At 40.5% G+C, this 27,645-nt stretch overlaps 1 protein-coding gene across 1 annotated transcript; it reads right to left on the bottom strand.

Moving 5' to 3' along the window:
• Positions 1 to 3,613: 3,613 nt before the first annotated feature.
• Positions 3,614 to 27,436, bottom strand: ell2 (elongation factor for RNA polymerase II 2). The gene is made up of 12 exons (XM_017492877.3): positions 27,217 to 27,436; positions 16,192 to 16,239; positions 14,287 to 14,408; positions 14,024 to 14,187; positions 12,497 to 12,756; positions 9,921 to 10,045; positions 9,470 to 9,536; positions 8,717 to 9,278; positions 7,706 to 7,766; positions 7,288 to 7,459; positions 6,661 to 6,705; positions 3,614 to 6,549 (listed from the first exon to the last, which is right to left on the bottom strand). Exons 1-12 carry the CDS (start codon positions 27,343 to 27,345, stop codon positions 6,433 to 6,435), a joined length of 1,872 nt encoding a protein of 623 aa, XP_017348366.1. The 5' UTR covers positions 27,346 to 27,436; the 3' UTR covers positions 3,614 to 6,432.
• Positions 27,437 to 27,645: the final 209 nt, after the last annotated feature.

A 27,645-nucleotide genomic window follows, 5' to 3' on the forward strand; every position in this document is an offset into this window, starting at 1 on the left:
GATTTGGGACCCAGCCTTGATGCCTAAGGAGTGAATATATATTGGTACTTCCTCTTCACTGCTCACTGTTGCTTGGTGATGAAATAAATAAATAAATAAACCACAGGGAGTGCTGTTATAACATTTTCGTTATATATATATATATATATATATATATATATATATATATATATATCTCACAGCGTTGTTTAATACTCGATTCTGATTGGTTGACAACATATAAAGATGATTATACCGCAGTGCTGTTTAATACTCGATTCTGATTGGTTGACAACATTAAAAAATGATTATACCACAGCGCTGTTTAATACTCGATTCTAATTGGTTGACAACATAAAAAAAATTATTATACCACAGCGTTGTTTAATACTTGACTCTGATTGGTTGACAACATAAAAAAAAATGATTATACCGCAACGCTGTTTAATGCTCGATTCTGATTGGTTGACGGACGTTTGGTGAGGTGTGCAGTTATTTTCAGCTAGAATAGTTCCTTTTCTTCTATGTTTTATTATTTTTTTTAATGTTTACATTTTTATACATTGTTCTTTTTTTTACACAGTATTTATTAATAACGGTTCTACATTCCTGTAATAACAGTTCTACATTCCTGCTTTGGCAATACTGTACATGTATACGGTCATGCCAATAAAGCTTGTTGAATTGAAAAGTAGTTCCAGGAAGGTGTTGACCGCATTATAGTTCCACATCACTTCGCCGTGTTAACTGAAATAACAGAAATGTTAGGCTAACTGTCCACCACAGCACACAGAGCTAACAACAAACAAAACAATAGAAAATTTTGCCTGATTGATTAATTAATTGGGCGCACGGTGGCATAGTGGTTAGCAAGTTCGCCTCACACCTCCAGGGTCGGAGTTTCGATTCCCACCGGGGCCCTGTGTGTGTGGAGTTTGCATGTTCTCCCCGTGCTGCGGGGGTTTCCTCTGGGTACTCCGGTTTCCTCCCCCAGTCCAAAGACGTGCATGGTAGGCTGATTGGCATGTCCAAAGTGTCCACAGTGTATGAATGGGTGTGTAAATGTGTATGTGATTGTGCCCTGCAATGGATTGGCACCTGGTCCAGGGTGTACCTCGCCTTGTGCCCCATGCTCCCTGGGATAGTCTCCAGGTTTCCCCGTGACCCTGAAAAGGATAAGCCGTATAGAAGATGGATGAATGGATGGATGATTCATTAATTCATTCATTTATTTCTCTCTCTCTCTCTCTCTCTCTAATAACTGCACATCAATGACTCAAGTCTCTGTTATTAGCGCTAAACTGATATTTCAGAATGACCAAAGGAGGCTTGATATGGGATGCATAATAAATCAGTCCCACACACAAGAGCGTTTTAAGGACAAAACCCTGACAAAAGTGTGGTTGCATTACGCATTACCACCTCAGGTGTGTGTTATTTTTCTAATAACTCAACGGCCCTGTCATGATTTATTCTTTAAAGAAGGATGCTTCATACTTTTGCTTATAGTTCCATTTAATGTCCAAAACGGAATGTCCATGAAACAACTCGGTTCCTGTTCTCGCTTACGTCCTAGCAGAAATAGTCAGGCTTTCACTTTCTCTTGACATTAATAAGAAAAATAAGGACAGCTTGTCATGTTACTGAGAAACCACAAAGCTTGCTTAACTTTCCAGCTTGACCTCTGACTGTTACAAAGCAATGACACTGGAGACTCCTTCCAACAATATTAAAGAAACATCTCCTTAACCAAGTTGTTTATTGTGGTTCTTTGGGGAATTGACTGACAGTTCTCGTACTTACAGCTCTGCCTGTGAATTTAAATGTGACACCCCTATAAAATTAATCACTGACGATTTCACTTTGTATTTCTGATGTGAGTTGAGGAGAAATGGACAGCCTAATAACAAAGTAATAGCCAGAGGGAAGAAATTGGATATGAAAATATGAATATCTGGGATGATGCTGCCAGTGTCCATATCAGCCATTATATTTCAGTAGAAATGAAAACAATGGCATATGATTTTACGCAGCTGCTTTAGACCAGCTCTGTGGACCGGCGTATCAGCCAAATCAACTGTGACCATTTTAAGTAGTTGCTAGGAATACTAGTGCAGGACAGGTCCTACTGATTTGAAATGAGTTAAAATCCTAAAAACGTGAGAAGACCACAGTGAATTCGATACTAACTTTTTTTTTTGCTTTCGTTGACTTGATTTTCAACTCGAGACATTTCAAATGCTGAATGCTTCCCCCACACATTTTATTCCTCCCCTGTTCACCTTCTCCCCTATTGCTGTTAGTTTTATGAAACGACATCCATTTAATAACGTCAGTTTCATCAATTAACGTTGCCATTTAATCGAGCTGTGAAATAAATAGCCGGGGACGTGCCAATACGTCTCCGCAGAACTCGTTCGCATCAGAACGAATTCTTCTCTCTTCATGTGATGAAATAATGAGGTCAAAATCTGCATTTTTTTTACAAGCACAGTAAAGTGATGGAGACCTGAGATGAAAAGGTCAGCATGAGCAAGTGGTCGCAGTCCCTGGTCCCTCTAAGCTGGGCGTGTGCAATCGTACACTTCTGATGATGCTCCCATGCAGGAAAAAAAAAAAATCTGTGCAGAAAACCGACAACACAAAAGTGCTAGTTGGAGTAAGTGGTTGCGTTTACACGCACATCAAATTCCGTTTATGGTTTATATATCTAAGGCTGAAGTCATATCCCGAATATGATATTTATCTCCTTTCAGTGAAATTTCTGTTTGCATGGAACAGATTTCCGATTAAAACAGGCATATTCCAGGAGTGGGAATCGGAATTTGGAGAATCCGAATATTGTCTTAATCTGAATCGGGCAATCCGATTGCAGCATTTACATGACTCAATACTAAACAGAATATTGCCAAGTTCCGATTAATATTGTAATACTGAGGTGCATGTAAACGTAGCCATTGACAGATGACTGAAGTGTAGTTTGGACCAGCCACAGGTGCACTCAACTTTCAGAACACCGTTGTGTTTTTCAAATTTGGTAAAATTCCAAACAGGAATCAATGTCAAACAGTCCTGCTACAACCACAAATAATGCTAGCCAACTACATTAGCCGTGGTGTATTTCTGCTCAACTGGCAGAACGGTATGCCTAAAAGAAAAAAAAAAAAATCCCACTACTGGGTCCCGATCATCTTATTTCAAAAGTATTTCAATATTTCTACTGTAGAATGAGTACGGTCAGCTGATTTTTCATAACAAAAGCGAATCGGATTTCTGAAATTTTCGAATAAAGCGAGTACATGTATAGCATCTTTAGTTAAACCCTTTCTGTTGGTATTTTATCCAGTTATAAAACGACATATCCTTTACTGCAAATATTTTAATTCATACGCAGCATCTTTGAGATGTCCTTCATTAGACTCATTGCATCTGTTTCTCAAATTTCTTCTTCAATAAACTATTATAGTAGCACTTTATCATATTTTCATATAATCAAACAGTGACCACTCTGTTATAACAAATATTACAACTTCCTTGCAATAAGTGCAGTTTTTAAAAAGCCTAGATGTTCATTAAGACATCTGTCAAAATACAGGACAAAAATATAAAATACAGGACAAGGAAGACGCAGCAATATTTTTGCCAAGTTCACATTTTATTGAACTCATGTAATGCATTTCTTAGATGAACATGTTGGAAATATTAACATTCTTAGTAAACCCCATCCCACTTTTAAATCCTAAGAGGTTGTATGATTTCTTTCCAACAATTTTATTATTATTATTATTATTTTTGCATGTTTCAATTTGTGCCTTAACCAGCACTTAGTATCCCTTCCCTCTCTCAATGGTTAGTGTCAAACACACATTTAATGGTCTCTTCTTAAACACAACCAATTTCAAGTTGAAGTATGAATGTGATAAAGGATTTGATCTCTCTGCATAAACCAGCCTAAGAGTGGAGTCGGTATGTTCACTGACGGGACACCGTTGTGGAGAAACACGCACTGGGGCTTAGACTAACGGAGGGAGGAGTGTGGGTGAAAGTCGGGGAGATAAAGAGCTGCTCGACTCCACTAATTAATCATTACACACGTTTGGCTTTGTCTTCAGTCCTGCAGTTCTGGACCGCAAGATTAATGTAAATGAAAGAATAAGCGTCCAGGAATAAATCGGGTAGGAGGAATGCGTATTTAATCGACATGCCCCCCAACCATCTCTGATTCAGAACAGACAGCGACAGAGCAAAAAAATACTGAACGGGATTTATTCGTTTGTGCATCCAATCATACTCAATACTCCTTATTCTTAACAGAATTCACAATACTACATTCTGGGCTAATTGCTGCACAGTTTAACCCAAACCCGATTCTTTTCCACACATGCTAGTGTAAGAATACTCAGAAATAAGAGCGTCTGTAGAATCGTCTCTCATTATCCACTAAGACTTTGCATATATATCTGTAGTGATCAATTTTTAATTTTTTTTTTTTTTTTAATCACATCCGACGGCATGAGAAAGTGGCACGTGCACTTCCCTGTCAGACAGAATCTGCATTTTTCGCATAAAAGCATGAATGGAACATAATGATTCATGATGCTAGCATTTTCTTTAAGGAAAATAACTCATTGCGTATCATCGTACAGATATGAGCTGAACCAATAGATGCAGTTTATTTCAAAATCAAAACAATAGATTTTTTTGGTTTCCCAAAATATATTCGAACAAAGGCTTTGTAAACAAAGTTTCCCTTAAACCTTAAGCATCTTTAGTTGGTTTTTTTTTTTTTTTTTTTTGCCCCTCAGCTGTATTTCATGAAAATAAAGACTTGCGTTTATATCGGATCACCATACAGGATTTGCTTATGTCAAAAGTAAGTCTGCAAAATTCTCCTGCTGGAAAAAAAAAAGAAAAAAAAAAGCCTAAACAAAAACAGCATGCTAGTCATTACTTATAAATAACTATTCTTTGAAACTTGTGGAATAATTAGGAATAATACATTTGAAACTGTAATATTAGGTATGGCTCTGGTAGTTCTGCCTCCTCCCCCACCCCACTGAAAACAGAACCTTGTGTTCTTGTGTTTGTCTGGTGCTGTGGAGAGAACACACACACACACTCGCGCACACACACACACACACTCGCCATCCTCATCATTCAAAGTTAAGAACATGTAACATTGAGCCAGGTTGATCACCAATGCTCTGGTGGTTCAAAAGGCTATAGCAGCTTTTTTTGGTTTTCATTTTCTATTTTTTTTCCTCATTTATGTTCTTTTATCCAGATTTCCAACCCCAACTGTCACAGGCTCACCCCCTCCCCTCCCCCCATGAAACAAAAACAGTATTTCTCTCTCACTCTTCTTGATCGCTCTTGCACACACCCGCACAACATCTCAAAAGCAAACACTGATGATCCGTCGCTATTTTCTTTTGCTTCATGAATGTGAGCTGCTACACGCACACAAACACACGCACAGACACACATACATACGGAGGGAGGAGAAGAAAAAAAAAAAACAAAAAAAAAAAACCACCCATCACACACCTTCCACGGATGTGTGTCTGAACTTTGTCACTAGGTCACAGTCGTTTCTTCTGCTCCGGGCCCCTGGAGCACGGTCGGACTCCACATCCTCGTGTGTAAACGAACACGTTAAGGCACCATTTGCACGGTGAGCGAGAATACTGCTGCTGCTCAAGGCAGGGTCCCAAGAGGAAGGGAATCTTATGGCTCCTGGCTCCATGCTCCCCTTTGCCATGTACCCTCTTTATTTATATCTTTCTTTCTTCTTTTTTTTTTATTATTTTTTTTTTTTTAAATACGCACTGGCTCAGCTGCCCCTGTGCAAAGGCTTCAGGAAGTCAAATAGACACTGTATATTGTAAGGCCCCAGGCAATGCATTTGCATCCAGAAAAGAAACTAACCCTTGTATCATCCGTGGACTCAATCTTCTCCTTCCATTCAAAATAAATAGATCTTCCTTTTTTCTCTTTTAAATACAGGTAGCTATAGTATATTTTCTTTGCTTTGAAAAAAATGTTTAATGTTTGTTTTGTTTTTTTTTCTTTTAAAGTCTGTTGGGGAAAGAAAAAAAAAAGAAGAAAAAAAAAAAAAAAGGTATCCTCCTGGACATGCTTGACATCACTAGCAGGAAGAGTTGCTCTCTTCTCTTAAACTGTGGAGGCAGTGGTCAGAAGGAACAATGAGGCAGAAAAGAAAGTCGGGAGGGGGTATATATATATTCATGAAATGTAGACTTGTTAAAGGGGAATAAGGAACAGGCAAAAAGATCAGAAATGACCTGTAGGGAGAATACAAGGTGAGAAAACAAAAGAAAGAAAAAAAACAAACAAAAACAAAAAATCTCCAGGCTGTCTGATCCCCTGGCTGCCACTGGTTGTGGTCTTTAGGCTGAGAAGAGCGCTGATTGGCTGCTGGAGTCCCACCACTTAACGCCAGGACTGCGCCCTCCGCTGGTCAAAGTCAGCAATGAGCCTCTTGATGTGGGCCAGCTTGTTGTGCAGGTACTCGCAGCGCTGCTTCTCTTCGTGGTAATTCGGGTTGTGCTGTAGTCAGGCGACAGGCAGAAAGACGGTTCACATTAAATAACTGCATTTACCACAAAGTTACATTTCAAATCAGGAATGACCTTTTAATATATATAAAAAAAACCTCACTTGCTTGACTTTCTTGTATTCTTGAAGCACCTCTTCGTGCACCTCCTGCATAGGAAATATCAAAACCAGTTGGTTAGAAATTAGATCTTTCAAGCTATCCATTTTTCAGAATTACTACTAAAACATAAGTGATAAATATTTATAGCAGGTTATCAAACTTCTTAATTCTTAAAATAAAAATAAAAAAATAAAAAAAGCAAACCCGAGCAATCTGAAGTGAATCTCCACATTTGTTTTTTTAAACTGAAGATATAAAGTGACGCAAGGGCAATGTAATTTTTCACTTTTCAGTGCAGCACGTTGCCGTCACGTCACAAATGAAAAGCAACACTGTAGTAACACAGTACGTCATCTTTCATTCGACATTTAAAGTGTTTAAATGGGGGTTTTTTTTATATATATTATATATATTTTATATATATTTTATATATATATATATATTTTTTTTTTTTTGTTTGTTTGTTTGTTTGTTTTTAAAAAGAGGGACTACTCGATTAAACTGGTTGCGTTTTAAACTTCAACGGGAAGCGAATGGACGTTTTGTTGCTTTACTGTGTGAACGCATGGCAATGCGGGGCTGGAAGAATTTTCGGGCTTTAGTTAAACAGTGAGTGTGTGTGGTCATACCTGGTACTCTTTGGTTCCGGGTAGCAGGCGTCTGCACTGAGCGTCCAGCTGTGTGAAGCGCCGTGTGATGTTCTCCACACGAGCGTGAAGAGTGCGATATTCATCGTACTCGCCGTTAAAGTCATCCTTGTAGCACTGCCTCTGATCCATAGACACTACCGCAGTGTATTTACTGCCAAAGATGTAGAGAAAAACACACACACGTCAAATCAGTTTGCAATGCTAATATTTAAAATTAAAACACCATTAACAATACATATTTACATATCTACAATACATATTTACTGAGGCTAGAAGGGCAAATTGTAGCCTACAAAGGTGAAGTGCAAGACAGCAAACACCACAAGCATGTTAACTACTTTTTTTAAAACTAAAGGAAATAAGTTATATATAAAAAATTAAAATAAAATAAACTTACGCTATGTAATCAGGTATCACTGGTGTGGGAAGTTCAGTAAGCTCAGGTTTGCTTGTTCTGTCTATAGAGAGAACAGTGACATGTGACATCATGTGACAGAACACACTGATAAAACTACACATGGAGACACACCTTGAGCTGGAATTTCAATCATTCTGAAAGATAAATAAGCTGGAGGCACAGAGCAAGTCTCAAATATTATGTTAAGATAAACATTGAAATAAAAAAATGGGTGTTGCATTATTGATCACCATTTGACTAAGCAAACTAGAAAAATACAACGGACTAAAAAAATAAAAAATAAAAAAAATCAGCTTGAGCAATATGTTAATGCTCGCTTTTAACGTGTCACAAAGAGGAGGGGGGAAAAAAAAAAAAAAAAAAAAAAAAAAAAAAAGAAGAAAGAAAAAAAAAGCAGTATGTGAGCGCATGACCAGCGAAACCTCCGTTTTACAGTGGCTTCTATAGTGATTCGAACGGCTTCTCAAATATCAGTGCCGTGGACGGCGAGTAAAGGTCTCTGCATACTTCCTCGGCTGGCGTCTACAAATAACGCCGTTATAGCCACTCGCAGTGCGGTGCACGAGGCAGGAAGCCGGACGAGCCCTGCAGATCACCATGCTATGCAGTCAAGCCTGTGATTGGTCATTTCAAAGGACTCCATGTTGTCGTCGTGAAATCATCTGGAGTACTCGCATGCGACGGCTAATATGAGTGGTAGTGCTAACGGAGCTCTTATTGCCACGTCAGCATCTGGGCCTATTCTCGTGGCTAAAACGGACTTACAAGCGTTGCATAAATAAAATAAACAAAGAAAACCAAACAAAAGGAAAATACAGCAGTTAAGATTCTAATGAGATGTTTACATATGATACATTTTTCTAAAACCTTTTCTGGTAAAATCGTACTAATCGAGTCCTTAAGTGAGCAGGACAGTTCAATAAAATTACGCAAGCTTGTACGTTCTAAAGGTGGTTCTGTCTTTACGCAAAACACACATGTGAACCCCACCTTCTCGGTGCAGGTCTGCATCTGAAGAGCTGTCCACGTTAGCTGGCGAGTGTTTTCCTGCCTCGATGCGGTGCCTCTTTCTCGGCCTGTCTTCCTTCTCAGCCGGTCCCTCCCTGTGCCGTGCGTTCTCGTCCTCCGCTCTCCTCTCCCGCTCTTTGTCTTTGTGCTTCTTCGACTTCTTTTTGGGCTTTTTGCTACTGTTGGCTGCTGGGGATGTGGCAGAAGCTGGGAGAAAGTTGGAGCTGGGAGTGATGGAGCGGGGTGCGTAGGGTTCCGTCTCCTCCCCGCATGTGGAGCTCTGGTCCAGGGGCAGGTCCTGGGTTCCGCGGCCCTCGGGCGTGCTGGGCGAGTTGGAGTTCGAGCCGGATGGAGGGTGGGACACCGGGGGCTGGGACGAAGGGCCCGGGCAGGCTGCGTTCACTGGAGGAGCCGGTCTCTTCTCCTCGGTTTCTGTAGGCAGGCGGCGATCCGACGAGCTCGAAGCTCCTCGGCTGCTGAGGTGGGAGATACGGGGTTTCTTGGACATCAGAGGGTCGATGAAGTCACCCTGAGGCTGGCGCTTCTGAAAGAGAGAAAAATGGCCAAAAAAAAAATAAAAAAAATAATAATAATCCAAAAACCATTTTTAGCTACAAATTAAGTCAAATACATGTCTGCAAGAATAATAATAATAATAAAAAAAAAATAAATAAAAAAAAATCCACAACTAGATAGCCATTAATGCGTCTGTAACCATTATGGGAATTTCCATACCTGTGGTGATGATGGTTCTTTTGGAGAACTGCTGGATGAGAGTGAATCTGCAGGCAGGCCCAGTTTACTAAGGAAGAAAAAAAAAAAAGAAAAAGAAAGAAGTTTCCACTTAAAACAAGTTTAGGATGCTTTCCAACTCAGGCTACCTACACTCAAACAAACATCCAAGTTGTCCTTCCAGCTCTGCAGGGATTGGACAAGAGGTACTATGAAGTTGTGGGATTTGGTATCGAGCTTGTCGCCTTGACGAAGGATTTTGTGCTTCAATTTCTGAACGTAACCTACACATCTTTTAAATCCATTAAAGTACCAAGAATAAACAAGGCCTTAGCCAGGAGTCCTGTAGAGATCCAGCTCTGTGCTACTGGATCTCGAACTCCAAATCAGTTCCTCTCTAAAAAGGTCATTCTTCACCAAACGTGCTAGCGCTCGCAACAGGCTGAGGGCTTACCGAGCCAAGATCCGGTCTAGCTGAACGCGCTCGTCCTCAGAGTAGCCGGGCCAGTCTCTCTGGACCTCACGGTAAATGAAGTCCTTTAAGGAGTACGAGTTGTCCTTTGGGTTCAGATTGGCAACCTGAAAGTAAGAGAGTCAGAGAGAACAGGCTAAAAATATTAGCTTAACTGTGCACTTTCATCCTGACCTGCAGTACCTCACTTAAAATTTCAATCGCCCGTTTCGTTTAAACCTGGCTTGTTTGATTTAAACAGCGACCTCAAGAATTATTGCGACCCTTCGTTTAAAAAAAAAAAAAAAATTAAAAAATGAAAAGAACAAGAAAACTCTGTTCACACGGACTTGTGCGTAATTATGCAAAATGCAATCGCTCGTAGCAAAGCACCTTTTTGTAAATTTGCTCTCTGGCTTATTTTGTTATTGGTTATGAAACTCACTCTCTCGAAAAAAAAAAAAAAAAAACCCAAACATTTGTTTGTTGTGTAATACCTTAAACTTGTAGAAGACTCCAGTAAGTCTGCTCAGTTGTTTATGGAGAAGTTCACAGATGCAGTAGCCAGAGCAATAAAAAAAATAAACGAATTAAAATACATTTTAACATGTTACTGAAGCCAAACTCCAAACACCATTTTTTGATTCGTGTTGTCATCTTGTCGAGTCATTTCTGGTATAGGGGTCTCTCCTGATTCACGTTTATATAGAAGCCTGACTGAAAAGAACTGCCTGGGAGCTTTGCCAAGTTGCTTTGGCTGCCGAGTGGACGCCAATTCTGCAAACCTTACTGACCTATTAAACATTACACTTTTCCTGCAATAGTGTTACACATGGTACAAGAGGCAGGGACAACTATTCCATAATTATGGCACAGTAAAATTGTTGTGCGTGAACACTGCAGGCAGGCCCAGAGGAAGCAAAATAAACGAGGCGCATGTTGTATGATTTGTATGATAAGGACAGCGTTTAACGCAAACACGCACGCATACAAACAGAGGAGGAAAAAAAAGGGGGGGGGGGGGGGGGGGGCACAAACCAGTGAGGTAAATCGATAAAGCTGCTTCTCACTTTCCACTGCAGCAGGAACTGAGTTTAAGATTCGCTTCTCATACTCCTGTCCAAACAAGGAGAAAGCCTTGCCCTCTCTCCCTGCTGAAATCACTTGGTGGTCACTTGCATTTTATGCATAAAGTGCAATAAAAGGAGAGACAGTTCTGCACCGAAACCCGCAGGAGGAAATGAAAGAGACCCTTTGATGGATTTCCCCACATTCCAAAAAGTAAACAAAAGGAAGCGTGCGCCAAAAAAAAAAAAAAAAAAAAAAAAACCCCTACCATACAATTCATTACAGTTAAATATTTTCAAAGAAAGCCTGCTTACTGAACGCGCTGTAAACCATGCGAGCAAGCGAGTCCAATTCTGACACATTAATCTGTAGTTTATTAGCTAGTCATGCTCGATATTCAGGAGCACACGCGCACACACACACACATACACGTCATGCAGACTGCTTTAGCTGATTTTATTACATAGTTTCATGCTTCAATAGAGTACAAAGTCTTGCAGACTTCTCACTGAGCTGTGAGTGCTGCCAATCTGATCTGCTGTGCTGCGCCGGATGAAATTTGCCCCCGTCCGAGTCAAATCAGTCATGAAGGTTCATGTGATAGCGGTCGGATATCTGTCAGGAGTCCACGGTTTTGGTGATACGAAACCGAGTTTATACCAGCTTACGCATTTGCTTCGGGTTTCTTCTCAAAGCACCGATTCGCCAATCCTTAAACGCATCACGGCTACACTACTACAGACTACACACATGCACGTCTCACGTACAACCGGCCTGCGCCATCTGATGTCATTGGGAACCCGACATGGATATTGATATCTAATAACGCCACTAATTGCAATCTGATATTTCTTATTTATACTCAATTATTACCGCCATTAATTGATATTGAAATTTTCCAATTCTCACAACAGTCAGACTTTTATTTATTTATTTATTTTTTAAATAATATACCACCAGCATACCACCAGGCTTGCTATGATTGCCTGCTATTAGCCAGAAAGTCCCAAAACTACACACGATCAGACGAGATTAAAATGTCTGAAGCACTGAAAGTACCTTTAAGGTGTAAAATATCACTTATCAAATTATTTAAATCAACAGATAAGTGCTGATAAAATAATAATGCATAATTATTTGTAAGGGTAGGGCAGTGCAAAGTGATAAAGCAAAACTCCAATATAAAATATACCTTGGCACTTTGGCATGGGTAAAGACCTGATTTAAATGCACAAATGGTCAGCAAAACAATACTAAAGGGCTAGATAAGCAGAACCACTAAAACCTACATTAATACCCGATGCCGTTCGGCCATTCTCACAGCTTGAGAGCTGCTCCAAATTCAGCATTGCTACATTTTTTATAAAGGTGCAATCACATATTGGGGATTTTCTGCGAATCTCTGCCTCCTGCACACCCTTAAATCTCCTGCCACTGCCTTTCGTGTGCCCTACTCACTCAAATACCTTTTTATTATTCTCCCCGTGTCCTAGTCCTTGCGGTGTTGTTACCTGCTGTAAGGTGCTCCCCAGCGAATTGCGGTCCTTTTGGCTGATCCCGTCTCGCTGCAGCCTGGCTAAGACTTCCAGCTTCTTGTAGGAGCGCAGAGCCAGCAGGTGGATGATGCGTTCCCGGTATGGCCGCTGGGACACTGGGTTGTTGGTAAGGCACTTGCGGATGGTGTTGGCTGGGTTCATGGGGGTCGACCGTTTCCTCTCGGGGACCGGGTCGGGGGCAGACGGAGCTGGCTTTCGGATCTGCACCTTTGCACCTGTGTCGAAGGAGAGAGCTGGCTGAGAACAGCGACTACAGATAGCGATCAGTTAAAGCCCTTACATCAGCAGTTTTATCAATGGCACGGCCACCCGGTTTTTCCTCACGACACTATGCGGTTCACTCCAGGTGAATGATATCTAGACGCAAACAAGTTTGACGGTAAAGCCTCAGGGCCAGCTGCTTCACTGCACTGGCTCGACATTTCCCCTGCTTTTCTTTCGCTTCCCCTCTCGGCTACTTGATGCAAATGTCCCCCTCTCTAATTCCCCAGGTGCAGGAGGCACACAGAAGCAGTGAAACAAACTTTAGTTAGTAGTGCAACACTCTGAGGTGGTCAGAAGACCCGGGCCTCCACTGGTGGGGTGGGGAGGGGGGATAGGGGGCTGCAACACCGTTAAGAAAACCAAAAAGAGCTTCTGGTGTTGCCGTTGTGTTTATTGTTGCTTTCTATGTACTTCTATTACACCATTCTGTGAACTATTCTTGCACTCGTTTCTGGTCAGCTACAACTGTATCGCTCTAGAGGTCTGGAATGGATTCTTCGAGGAAAAAACTAAAAAAAACAAAAAAAACCCTCTATTTTCAGCACTCAATAAGAACAGCCTGGTCTAGAGCCGAAAATAATTAATGCCTAAAACAAAGGCATGACTCCTTATTCTCTTTGCAGAACAAAACCAATTGTCGCATTCCCCCAAACCAATCCTTCCTCCATGTTTTTCCTCTCATTTCTCTTTTTCTTGAACCTTGTTTCAGCACTATTTTTATACAGGAACAAGAAAAAAGAAAAAAAGATATAAAGGTGATCGTGTAGACGTATTAGACGTAGACAGACTAGACTTACAGTGCTACTTTTCTACTGTGTGTCGCCATGAATCGTGTTGCGTTCATCCTCACCCTTCCACGCAAATAGAAGGATGTTTGCGTCACTGAACCGCTGCTTTAAATCTACAATCGATCAGCTTTCATTACTGAGAAAGAGGTGAAGCTTAGATGCAACAGTGAACACAGTAATATATATAAAATGCAAAATTGCAAGTTTCACTGACGAACAGTTCCAAGGCAGCTGTCAGTGGGTGAAAATACAACTTGTCCTTCCAGAATTTCATTTCAAGCCACTATTTACGCCAGCAAGCAAACGAGCGTCCATAAAACGGAGCGAGAGATTAATCCGTATTATCTTGACCAACTTTTACTCCCTAATCCACTCTACTAGAGAACCAGACCTGGGGGACCTGCACGTTAATCCAAACAGAGCCACCTGCCTCGGAATTGCCCTCCAGGTTTGATGACCTTGGTGCCCCTCTTGCGCGTGTCCTCCTCGGCCTGCGTCATGCGCTCTCTGGTCACCTGGTAGGAATCGTTGGTGGCGCACACTGTGATTTTGTCCTGGATCGCCCCCAGAGAGGACAAGTGGGGGACCCCGGAGCTAGACGTAGCAGACACAGGCATAAGATGTGGAGCACTTACAACAACAGCCAGATGATATTTCTTTGAAAGGGCTTTTTATTTATTTAGTTAGTTTTACCTGGGCACATGCTGCTGAATGCATTCAAAGCTTCCCTGAGGATTGTCCTTGCCGACATTGGACAGGTAGAAATCGAAGATGTGAGATCCATCTGAGACGTCCGACTTTGGAATCTTGATGCGCTGCGGGATTGCAAAAACGAGACAGGATAAACCCCCGCCCGATGATGCTTACATCACAAACGGTACGTGAAAAATAAAAAGATGGACGCACGAAATGATCGGAAATCACTTGCCGAAAAATATATTTCGCACTTACCCCAAACGTAGCCGATCAGCCACAGCGTTTGGTTTGTACTAAGGCTACTATAATAAATGAATACATTATCGAAACCCAGCTGCCCGCCTTATACCCAGAAGTCCAATTTACCGAGCTAAAAACGCATTAATGTAAAATATTGAAAATATCAAAGGGAGTACTCGAATCCCTGGGAGACGTGACTTTATAATGTCTCTCTTTATAACGTCTTTAGTGACGAAGCGTCAAAAGTGTTCAGCCATCATTGCGGCGTTCTCGTCATACGTACAGTTGAGGTCACAAGTGTGCAAACGCGTTGCACAATCTGCTAAATGTTTATTTATTTATTTTAAAGAAGGATCATAAAAATGGCATTTTCTTTATATAGTCCTGCCTGAATAAACCATTTCACATAACATGTTTACATACATTCCACAAGACACAATAATAACTGAATTTACACAAATGAACCAGTTCAAAAGGTTTACACTTCTGTTTAAAGATCTCCCCCCTCCCCCATTTAGTGCTACCCTTCTGAAGCTTCATAAGATATTTATATTTTCCCAGAAGACAAAAATAATCATTTACACCAAACACCCTGCTCAAAAGTTTACACCCCCCGGCTCTTAACACATCGTGTTGCCTTCTTGAGTATCAGTGAACGTTTGCACCTTTTGTAATTGTCGTGTACGAGTCGCTCAGTTGTCCTCAGTGTGAAAAAGACGGACTTCGACATCATATAGCCGCTGTTGGAAAAGGGTTAAATATACAGAAGATGCTAGAAAGCAAAGAATGTGCAGGTTCTGGAGGATTTTTCTGAAGAAAAGTCGGCACTTTAACTGCTCAGGACAACTTCTGAACTGGTTTATTTGTGTAAATTCAGTTATTAATGCGTCTTGTGGACTATATTTACACATCGGTTTAGGAATAGGAAAGCAAACGGGACTAAAAAAAAAAAAATGAAATAAAAATACTACAGGATGACAGCCTTTATAGATTTAATATTACAGCATTCAACTACACGGTCATAAATCATTTTGGAAGGTTGACAGAGCCATGTGTTTATGCATGATCTTGGGCGAGACATGCTTCTGTTACAGTCTAGGTGCAGAACAAAACTAAAGACGCAAACGTTGGATACCGAGCAGCGAGTTTTGGCGGAGCGATTACATTGTGGTCAAATGTTGGAACTGCACAAATTTAAACTGAACATGTGGAGACCAGTTTATAGTGTGTAGGCATCAAGAAGAAGAAGAAAAAAATCCCCACCAAAAAAAAAAAAAAAAAAAAAAGGGCAAGGAAACAGACTTTGCTCATAACTGCATAACTACAGGGTAGTATTAACAGCCCCAGAAGAGCAAACGCCGGCGTGGCTTACAGGGTCAGAGGTTAACCAGCTATTTTTACGGTCAAACAGTGAAAGCTAAAAAGGCTCAGACTCGACCCTCAGGCCAAACAGACACTCCTAAACACCAGGACTAGCGTTAGACACACAGTTAGAGCTGTGACACGCAAGCACACACTTTTCTCTGATTGCTGTTCAGAAATAGACTGGGTTATATCGGTTTTTGTGCAGCTTCCCTGAAAAATAAATAAATAAAATCATGCAGCTTATGATTTGAAGGTTACCACTAGAAGCGCACATCTTGGTGTTAAGTGTCCACCTACCCCTTGCAGTCCTTGGAAATGTATTGTTGGCTGTGAGGACGGTACATTCTGGAAAAGAAGAAGAAAAAAAAACGTCTTATTTGTAGGCAGCTTAAACCAGAAAAGAAAAAGAAAAAACGTCTCTTGGGTCTACACAGTACTTCACATAGCAGTTATAACAGACAGTTTATTCAAGATCAGGAAGGAAAAGGTTTTCTAAATCTTGTCAAACTATTCTGACCAAACTCCACCTCTGAGCTTCTACTGTATTTCTTCCCCTGGGGAAAAAAAAAAAAAAAAAGGAAAGCCCTGACTGACTTTAACTGACCCTCATTGTTGAAATGAACTGCTCAGGATATCCGTACTGTACACGGTGGTAAATCTGTGCTGTTTCATGTAGGTGTGTATCCAGTCCTGAAGCATTACTGTAATCATAGTATAATCTCTTAACTGACATCATGCAAGTAATAACACACAAGATAGTGTCCTGATTATTTTTATTATTTTTTTTAAAATATCAACCCCGCTGTGGTGTGATGCGTTTCATTCCTCATTTTATTCACTTAAAACCACAGCACAATGTACTGCTTATCCATTTATAGTTACGTTCCAGGCTGTGAAACCTCTGCAAAACTAGTTCCTGTTCTTTCAGACTTTATAACAACCATAAAAAGTCATCCTTATACCAACTTCTCTTTTTTGTTTCTGTTGAAGTTAAGACAAAAAACTAAATTTCACCTTCTCATGTTAAAGAAACTACAAATTCATCTTTCCTAAAGACTTAACGCAACAGTTACTTCGAACCCTTACAAAGTGTTAACACTGGAGACTCCTTCAAACACTGCCTCACAGAAAGATTCACCATTTTCAACAATTAATGCTGCGACAGTTTAGTGCAACTTAAAAAATAAATAAATAAATAAATAATAATAATAAACCCTTTCTTGTACGAATAACCTGGAAGACGTCTAGAACAAGTTAAAAATGACGGGCTATAGTTTTTAAAAAGTGTCTAATATTGTTTTAAAGGTCTCATATGATAGGTTTACATGCATCTGAGGTCAAAAACACTTTGACGTGCTCATAATTTAATCTGCAGCATTGCCCCCCCCCCCCAGTGTCACAAATGACTCGTTAAATGATCCATTCTAAAGGATTCGTTCTAAACTTCTCCTTTCAGAGAACATACTCTGTTCTGATTGGTCAGATGTCCCAGTCTGTTGTGATTGGTCTACCTCTGTCGGCATGTTTCGAAAAGGAAAACACCAACTACCGTAACGACTTTCAACTCCCTCTGTTCACGAGCAGCTAATGAAGACGAGAGGCGGGGCTTTTTTGTTACAAACCTATGTAGGTTAATACAGGAAGTAAGTCTGGAATTACGATGATTCGTTTCAGCCGTTCCGAGTCGGTTCCTTCTTTGGGGAGTCAATAACCCCGTTTGTCGTGTGCTTAGATTTTTTAAACTTTGCAGGCTTTTTACATTCACAAACAGCTCTATAACTCACTACATGAAAGGGAATATTTGAAAAACCATAATAGGTGCACTTTAAGTCACTGAGAAAACCCGTAGGGAAAATTGACTTCTGGTCTGGAATGCTTGTTTGCGTTTGGATACACCTCCTGTCAGTCATTTCATAGACACTATACAGGACACCGAAGAACCTGCAGGCAGAGTTTTGTGAACCTGCGCGGGAACCTCTCAAATGCCAAACCAAAATAGCCATTAAAAAGACCTAGTCTTGGGGATAAAAAAAAAAAAAAAAAAAAAGAATAATAATTGTACCTAATACACCTTTTAACCTTCTGACCAATCCAGATCGAGAATGTGGCATAACTGTGACTAGCTTGTGTGTTCGTTTTCAAAAAAAACAAACAAACAAAAAAAAAACCACATACAGAAAACAGATGAAAACTCCACCAACGAGTGATTTGCTTAAACTGGATCTTTTAACTAAACTGTTGTGCGCTCAAAGGCCAAACTGGGCTTGTCTGTACACGTTCTTCTTTTAAAAAGACAACATTTAAGAACAAGTTCATCCACTCTACTATGAAATTTCAGCACGCAGAGTATAAACACAAGCGGTGGATCGATACAAGGGGTCCCATATTCCCCAACTCTGTGCGCAAGCTCTGAGCAGAAATAGCTGAATCGTTGATCGAGTAGACAGCTGAGACACTGTCGATCGGTCAGCCATCGATAATACGCGTCACAGCCATCTACTGGTCTCCAGAGACCACGTTTCGTCTATCTCCAACAACTCCATCTTCCCGAATGAGTCAGTAAAGGCAGTGAGTCAGTGTTGCGTCAGGCATTACGTCATTAGGTTACTGCTGATGGGTTTTGCAACGGCAAACCACAAAATGGAAATTGTGAAAACCAAAAGAACCACATTTCCACAGTATTCATAGACGTTTTTTTAAAAGATTTTACACAGGTTTACCGTTTGTCACAGAATAATATGCAGTAATTCTAACCAGCCAAGAAGAGAGAAGAAAAAGAAGGGAAGGGAAAAAAAACAACAAACATTTTACCACAAAAAGTATGTTGCAGACAGGAAGTCTCGATTATAATAGCATAAAGGATTAAACATGTAATTCGCCGAACTGATATTTACCTGCAATCAGAAATGTTTGGATTTATAAGCAGCCTGGTGAGTATTAAGGAAATTACAGGACGGTGGCCTACAGAGTGAAAGAAAATCTTATAAAGGGAACATGGGACGACCTGTCCGTCACTACGGAAATGTAAAACATTCACATTCCTCATACGTTTACCTGACTTTAACACCCCCCCCCCCCCAAACCCATGCCAAGATAGACTTCTTTTTGGTAGCATGCACACAAACGGGTCAGGTGATCCCGAGCTGGACAGATCAACCGTACCGAAACAACAGTTTCACTTTTCCACAGATGTGCACTGCAAAAAAGCCCCCCAGAAAAAGCCACACACAACGCAAAAGTCTAGTGTGAGCATATCCCTCTTCTCTTTTTTTTTTTTTAACCAGACCAGAGTTCTACTGGTTCACAAGACCCAGATTCATGAATTCACAGGTCAAAAGTTCCCCTAGATAAAGTCAAACCAACATGAAAGTACCCAGAAAGCTACCAGCAACAAACGTGTCTTTCAAGTGAACTGGATATTCCACCAGATGCCTTTTTTTTTTTTTTTTTTTTTTTTTTTTTAAAATCAGTGTTTCTTCAGAGTGCTAATTTAGCAGAGAATGCAGAAAAGTGTCGTTTTCAGCTGTCTTTTATATCACTGTAGAACAGGCTAAAAGATCATACATTCTACACATTTATAAATCACATTGCATAGTAGATGCTGACAGCTCTGCTGTTGGTGCTTTAACCCCTGAAATCGTATTTTCCTTCGCACACGTACGTGCATGCCGAACCCAATCCGTAACCCCTTGAGTCGGTAAATCCTGACTCAAAGCTGGACTCTTGTGCTCAGCAGATCGGATGAGTCTGCGAGTTCAACGAGTCCGTTCAGAGCTGGAGATTTCCAGCATTTCACTGTATGCAGCAGTCTGTGTAGGGCTGGGCGTGAACAGGAATTCTTTTTAATTAACAACAAACCAACAACGATTAGCCATTATTCCGTCGCTCAAGCCGTCCGTCTGCCTTAGTTGGCTAAAAAAAAGGTCACGTCTACTTCTAAAATGCTGTGCAGTCGAGACAATGAAACATTTGACTATGAGGCCCGACCATTTGACATCGCTAGAACACGTAAATTTACTTAAGTAACATTTATAAAAAAAAAAAATAAAATAAAAAAATTAGTTAGCATAGTTCTAATAGCACCACTTTATTCAAGTAAAAATGTAAAGTAGTTAAAAAAAAAACAATAAAACTCAGTTTCACTTCAAGTCCCTCTGAAGTGCCTTGAAACTGTTGCCGTAATTTCGACTGAAACAGGAAATCAAGGCGGGACGCATCAAGTGGCTCCTGCAGCTTTTTAAAAAAACAGCCAATAGCGTTTAAATACCTCACAGCTGTACTTGACAGCTGGGTACACTTCAGATTCTAGACAGCATTTGATTGGACAGAAAATCTGAGGAGAAGCTGAAGTGCAGAACGATGTCATCAAAACGGTTGCTCCTTATTAGTAGTAGAGAGACTGTACATTTTGAATGCTGCTTTTCTAGTTTTAGAAAAAGGTTGCTTTAAATTCATTAAGAGTTACATGCTCAAGTCACATCTCAAAGTTTCTGCTTCCAGGTTGTCTAAAAATTACGAAAGACAATAGCACGTATGCAATAAACTCGGTTCTCTGCAGCAGAAAAGTAAACTTACACTGGGTAGTGATGTAGCTAGTTACAGTGTTTACAGCAAGGGTATGACCTGTCTAATTAATCTCTCTTATTTTCCTAACCTGGGTAAGATTCCTTGGTCCTTTATTTATTTATTTTGTTAGGTCTATGCTATACCAGGCAGGGTTGTCAAGGCTTGAGACATTACTTCTTAGATAATGAGAAAGACACGCTTCGCTGCTGTTGCCTGAGGTAAAGTCAACGTTTGTTTAAACCTGCACTTTACTCGTTTCCGCTGTATGCGCTCTAGATTATTTTCAGAAGCAGAAGAACATGCTTATAACTGACTATCGCAAAGGCTAGATCACAAATAAAATAAAGTTAAAAAAAATTCTAACAACAATAACAGATTTTGTCATTGACAGTTTCGAATTACTTTTCTGGTCGCGCATGTAAAATTCTCTTCTTTGACTTGCCCGTCAAAAAAAAAAAAAAAAAAAAAAAAACCACACGTTGCTTGTCCAATACAAGCATTAATGTTGAGCCCTGATGGGGACATTAAAGAGTCTGGAAAATTATCATCAGTAAACATGGCCACAAACTGCCTACTTTCACAGGAGATTACCAACCACAGAACTCCCCCCCCCCCTCGCTCCCCCTCCCTCCCCGCCTTTCATCTTCTCACTTCGAGGGCATAGAGTTTTGGTTTGTAACTACACTTTGCTCAACTCCCCCCCCCTTACATTGTTTCCCTTGGTTGAACCTTAAATGGTTTTCTAGTGGGCATATACTGCACTTTGCAAGTTCTATAGCATTATGACCTCATCCCTAGTAATAAGCAAAAAACGAAGGCAGCTTAATTGTGTGCTCAAAGGGGGGGGGGGGGGGGGGGGGGGCAAAAAAAAAAAAAAAAAAAAAGTCACCTACATATTCCTAGTTGGAAACATTTTGGAGATGGCAGATTAATGTTTTAAATCTACCTACAGTAAAGTCAGTGCCTCCTTGGGATATGCTTAAGAAAGCGATTTGCAGTCTTTGGTTTATGCAAACACAACGTAGGGCTACTGATAATGTTCGTGCTCATTACAGACTAGACGTTCGAAAGCATGTTAATGGATATGTTTACAACTTTTGCTTCATTTATCCACACATTTTAAGTAGCACCATGTACTGTGCATTCTGAAATGTACATTTGTTCCTGTCACACATCTAAAAAATTTTTTATTTATTTATTTATTTTTTAAAAAAAAGTCTTATAATTTTCAGATTATTCAGGAAAAGTGCAGATAACGCAATAACAGCAGCACACAAGTCAAACTTACACACAAACTAAACCAGCTGTGCAGGTAGAAAAACAAGCTGAGCCAAGAAAAACCTTTAAATGATGCCCAAGATTAAATACCCCCCCCCTTTTTTTTTTTTTGGGGGGGGGGGGGGGGGGGGGGTTGTCTACAACAATGCCAAAACACTAACCTAAACCCAAAATAATTTTGCAAAAAAAAAAAAAACCCCGGAATAAAACAAAACAAAAAAAAAAAAAAAACCCTGCACCACCACCAGCCTTCAGTTATATTCAAATGACAGTAGGGTGCTTTCGCAGAGGCTTGTACAACCAGATCATTTTCACATTCCCCACCCTCCAAACACAGTCTTACTGCACATATCCGCACAGCGCTGCTCACGTTACAGAGCAGCAGGGAGAACCAGGCCCAGACGGTTCTCCTATAACTGCTAAATCACCATGTATGTGCCAGGACGATAGCGCGCGCACACACACACACACACAGAGGGAGAGAGAGAGAGAGAGAGAGAGAGACAGAGAGAGACAGGTCTGCTGGCTCAGCATTAACCCTGCTCTCTGCTAAACCATGAAAGATAAGCTACCAAGACTATATCATAAATAAATACCTTGCTTCAACATGCCTGCAGCTCGAAATCAAACAGAAAAAGGTCCGAGTGTTGACACGAAGACCTACAGGCGCGAGTCTGCATTCACCGTCATAGGTTCACGCATTCCTTCTTCTCTCTTTGGCCCTGCAACTACAGCTGGTCTTGGCACAACTCCAGAGATGAAAAATGACCACCAATGATTAACAAATGTTCTAGAAGGCACCGCACAGACGCCCAACAAAACACTTAAACACTTATAAACCGGTTCACAACATAACGTATAGATGTAAAAGGGTCACATTTCTCAAGGAAAAGAGCTGCACACTTTCCAGTAAGCCGACTACAGGCTCAAACAAGCTGGCTAAATCATGTAAAACTCTTACTGTTTTTGTGTCACGAGACAACGGAAACATTGCGGAATTCTGTAGGCACTAAACTTATCCTTCAAAAACAAATAAAAAAAAACCACTGGCAAAATTATTTATACCATGTAAATATTGTTTGAGGGTGCCAAGTCCAACCGTGCAAATGAGAAACTGGAAGACATTTGCAGAAACATCATTTCTAGTAGAGTAGACAAATGGTATGTTCATTAGCTAGTCAACAGGCACGTAAAAGTTGTACTGTGTAAACATCATTCAAGCACATGGGCGGCTGTGGCTCAGCTGGTAATGCTAGTCGTAGGGTTGGCAGTTCGATTCCCGGCCCACATGACTCCTTGGGCAAGATACTGAACGCCAAGTTGCTCCCGATGGCAAGTTAGCACCTTGCATGGCAGCTCTGCTATCGGTGTGTGAGAATGGGTGAATGAGACGCAGTGTAAAGCGCTTTGGATAAAAGCGCTATATAAGTGCATCATCTACCATTAGCCTGATCGCACCCCAGCTGATGGGTTTAGTGCAGCAGGTGGTGGGATTCAGAAACCTGCGTTCGAGTTACAGCATACAGAACATGATGTTTAAACTTGCATACTGGTCATCGTACCAACTTAAACGGTAACAAAACCACTGCATGTACAGCTGTGGGACTGCTGAAAGAAGTCGTTCCAACTGCTATAAGATTCCTTGTTAATCAATTTGTTTCATTTGAATAATTTTTCATAGTACATTTTACAATATCCAGCATGGGAATTTCAGCATCCTGCATTTCTTCTTTGGTTCCAATCGGAGAGCGTTTCTCTGTGGTCGACCCGCCGTGGTCAAGTCACAGCCTCAGGCGTCTGGTGACGCAAAAGCAACATGACGAAGTGGTACGTGACAACAGCAGCTTCTTTAACAGATGTTTGACCTTTTGTGAACTAGTCATGTTTTGTGTTGAAACTTGAATCAGGCTTCAGCAAACCAAAAGAAGCAGGAGTGTTTAGTCTGACAACCACACTGCCCCGATGGGAAGGTTTCAACTCAACAGTGGAAATCTTATGGTGCTTTTCCAGTCCACAGTACAGCTTGACTTGACTCTGCTCACTTTTTGGGGGCTTTTCCACTGTGGATAGTACCCACTATTTTTTTTTTTTTTATTAAATAAATACCACCTCAGTTGAGGTTCTAAGCAAGCAGAGACTAAATGTGAGCCACGCACTGAGGGAGCAAGGATTCTCCTTAACGAGTGGTTCTGTATTGGGCCTGAATAAATGCGTCATTTAATACATACTTTGTTTATGAAAATACAACATTAATTGAAAATTGTGCATCATTTATCTCATTACAGATAAAATTACAACAAAAGGTTTCTATCTAAGATTTTTAAATCTCACTTGTTACCGATTTCCAAACAGGCGTTTATCGAAGTCACTCCTGTCGCGGCTGAACCTAACTCAGTCATATCAAGCACTACGTAGGTTATTTTACATCCTTAATAGGATCAATGTTCAGTGAACAGGAAAGATGTTTGGAACACGGCCTGACCGTGTATTTGTACTTCGATAAGAACATTATTCCTGCGTGAAGGCGAGTGGAAGATGGCACCCACGTTGAGACAGCACCATAGAACTGCAATGGAAAAGCAAGCTCAGAAAAGTATAGCGTGCCGAGTTGTACCGTGCAGTGGAAACAGTACCTTTAAAGCCTGGCAGGCCAGCCACTAGATCTGGGTTTGTCAACACGACGACAGGGGGACCGTAGCGCATCAGATCAATGTGTGGAGAAAAACTGGCTGCATTTTTTAAACGATCCATTGCAGCATCTGTAGCAGATCTTGTCTTGGCAAAGCACATGGATTCATGCAAATTATTCACCTGAAGGTAGCTCATAGAGCAAGGAAAGTTTTCACTGACTTCCATTATATTTTCGATTTCACTTACAAGGTTTGTTCAACAGAGAGGGGAAAAAAAAGGGTTGACGAAAAATAAAGACGACCGGACAGAGAAGTACGCCTTTATTCTCCGCTTCACGTTCAAAACAGATGCATCTCCTCAGTTCTGAGTCGATGGCACTAGTCAAAATTGGTAAGGTGTGAAGGTCGGGGGTTCAAGCCCCAGCACCACCAAGCTGTCAATGTTGGGCCCTTGAGCAAGGCCCTTAACCCTCTGTGCTCCAGGGGCGCCGTATCATGGCTGACCCTGCGCTCAGTCCCAAACTTCCTGACATGCTGGGACATGTGAAGAAAAGAATTTCACTGTGCTGTAATGTCTACATGACAAATAAAGCCGCCTTCTTCTTTAACTGTTGTTGTCATGCAGCATTTCAGTCGCATATCCAGCTTTTATATGCAACGGGACCTTAGTTACGAGAATATTCTTCTTCTAGATGATCAATATCGATTCGACTACACCTTTATTGCTCAAATTTCTCCTTTGAGGAAAAAAACACAATATGCTCAGATGAAATAAGCAGTGCGTTTTTTTTTTTTTTTTTTTTTTGGGGGGGGGGGGGGGGGGGGGGTGTCCATGCTTCATCATGTCCTTTTTGGAGAGTGAGTCCATGTTGAATAGTGAGTGCTGTAGGCCTGCTGTGGCTTTAACTCAAAGACTGCCTCGTAAGCACTTTGAGTCAGTGTAGAGCTTTTATAAAAAAAAAAAATTCCAGACAATGTAACTGTTCATGAGGCCATGGAGCCAATTTCTCTCCGTTTGCTCACGTCAAGCGATTCTCCTCGCTTTCAAAAGCTATAGAAATGTCGAGAAGGATTCAAGCGATCGATTCGCTTACTTTTACCTCAAGAATCACTAAATCAGACATGACTTGCCAAATATAGCTACATGTCGTGTCAAAATTAATCATTTATTAGCTCTATATTTAACCATCTTTTTTTTTTTTTTTTTTACTACTTTCTTGAAACGTTGACACACAACGATACTTTTATTTAGCTCTCGAATTGATAGCTAGCTAGTTGTTTAAAAGCTTTGCGTATGGTAAGTAGGCAGGTTATCAGTTTAGCCAACTAGCTTGCCAACGAACCGTTAGACAGAGACCAAATAAATACAAAATAATTTAAAATCCCCCGACAAGAGAGACACTAATAACTTATTTATATATATATATATATTTTTTTAAAATCACGGAAGATCGCAGAGTATTTTGTGCTAGCTCGTAAATAGGTCGGTTTGTGAATTATTTTAATTAATCCTCTTAGCTAGTTATCTCAGGGCATATCTCCTGGCTAGCTCGGTTAGCACCACACACACACACACAAAAAGGCGAAGTATATCAACCAAATAAACTAAATAAACCAACTAATATAGCAGCCAATTCAACATACCACTTGGTTAAAAATATTTGCTATGTGTATACAAACCCCATTGAAATGCCAGACACTAGTTTAAACCTCGACTAGGATGTTTGTGTTTTTTTTTAAACCCCGAAACCTGTTAAGCAGCGAACCATTACTTTCTTCAGCAATGCTATAGCAAATCAAGCTTCTTTTTTTTTTTTTACTTCATGTCAAACAGTTGATATTTTATACAAATATACCCTATATATGGTGCAGAAGCAGTTATATATTTAAACCCTGTGTAGCACATCTATATAGGGATCTTGTCAGGGTTTAGACGTAGCAGGCTTAGCTTACGAGCTAGAAGTATTAGCACGGATATTTGAAGAGAATTTTATTTATTTATTTTTTGCTTCAACATTTACGCTATAAAATGTCACATTTCTCCTTTTCACTTCTTCAACAACGGTGATATTATTGTCTAAAAACCGAGCTATCCGGTTAACAGGTGAAATTAAACACTGGCTGTAAAACCCAAACTCGACCAGCTAGCTAACCAACTAGCGGTATACTATCAGACATGTTCCGACTACATTGTGCTGAGAAATACCGTGGAAGGAAAAAACAACATCAACAACTTTTATATCAACACGATAGTTTTAAAGCACAATTAACCGGTTACATTTCATTTCCTGACCCACTTGCCAAGTCATGTATAATTTAATAACCCCGACAATAAACTGAATAGAAAAGCTAGCTGTGTGTTATACAGTGCTATACAGATACATATATTTAGTTAAGAAAGTTTGTATAACTCGGATCACCGACATCCACTTCGATAACATTTTGGACAGATTAGAAAACAAATAAAAATAGAAACTGTTTGTTTGGTAGTTGTTGTTTTTTTTTTTTTTTTTAAATCAGAAGTAAACTAGGTATTGCTTGCTAATATAAGGATTGCAGAGCTGGCAACATTAAGTGGCTTTTTCTCCAGTTAGCTGGACGTTTCAAATTCACACATCTAACGTTTATTTAGTTTAACTTCTTTAAAAGAAACACTGCCTCATAGTCTGAAGGCTTTTTTTTCGTTGTCATATAAAAGATTAGTTTGACAACACTTCCTAACTGCGTCTTTTTTCCCCCATTTGGGCCAGCAGATTATATTATAGTGCGTGGCACTGCTGTCTCTTCCACCAGCTCTGGAGAAGTTTATTAGACGACAGTGCGATGTTTTTAAATCATTCAGACTCACCTTACAGTTTCGGTAGTTTTCTAGCGCTCGTATGGCCGTCTCGGTAAGTTTTACGTGCAGAACGGTGATTCTGTCGGTATTGCGGCCGCAATTGAGTCCGTATCTCCCGTCCTCGGAGAGAGCGGCCATCTTTACCAGCCTGCCACCATCGTCCCTCTGACGTAGAACCTAAATCAGCTAGCTAGCGCTCTCTCTCTCTCTCTCTCTCTCTCTCTCTCTCTCTCTCTCTCTCTCTCTCACACACACACACACACACACACACACCGAAGGAGGAGCTCTCGTTTCTCTCTTACCCCCCCAGCCCTTTATTTTCGATACAGCAAAAAAGAGCAAGTGTTTCTCGGTTCTTCTTAGACTATTTGAATCGTCAGAATCTTTCCTGTGCTGTAATATTGATGATGGTGGCCATAGACTGTCTTCAGTGGTGCC

This window comes from Ictalurus punctatus, chromosome 18, assembly GCF_001660625.3.
Source record: "Ictalurus punctatus breed USDA103 chromosome 18, Coco_2.0, whole genome shotgun sequence".
Taxonomy (NCBI): Eukaryota; Metazoa; Chordata; class Actinopteri; order Siluriformes; family Ictaluridae; genus Ictalurus; species Ictalurus punctatus.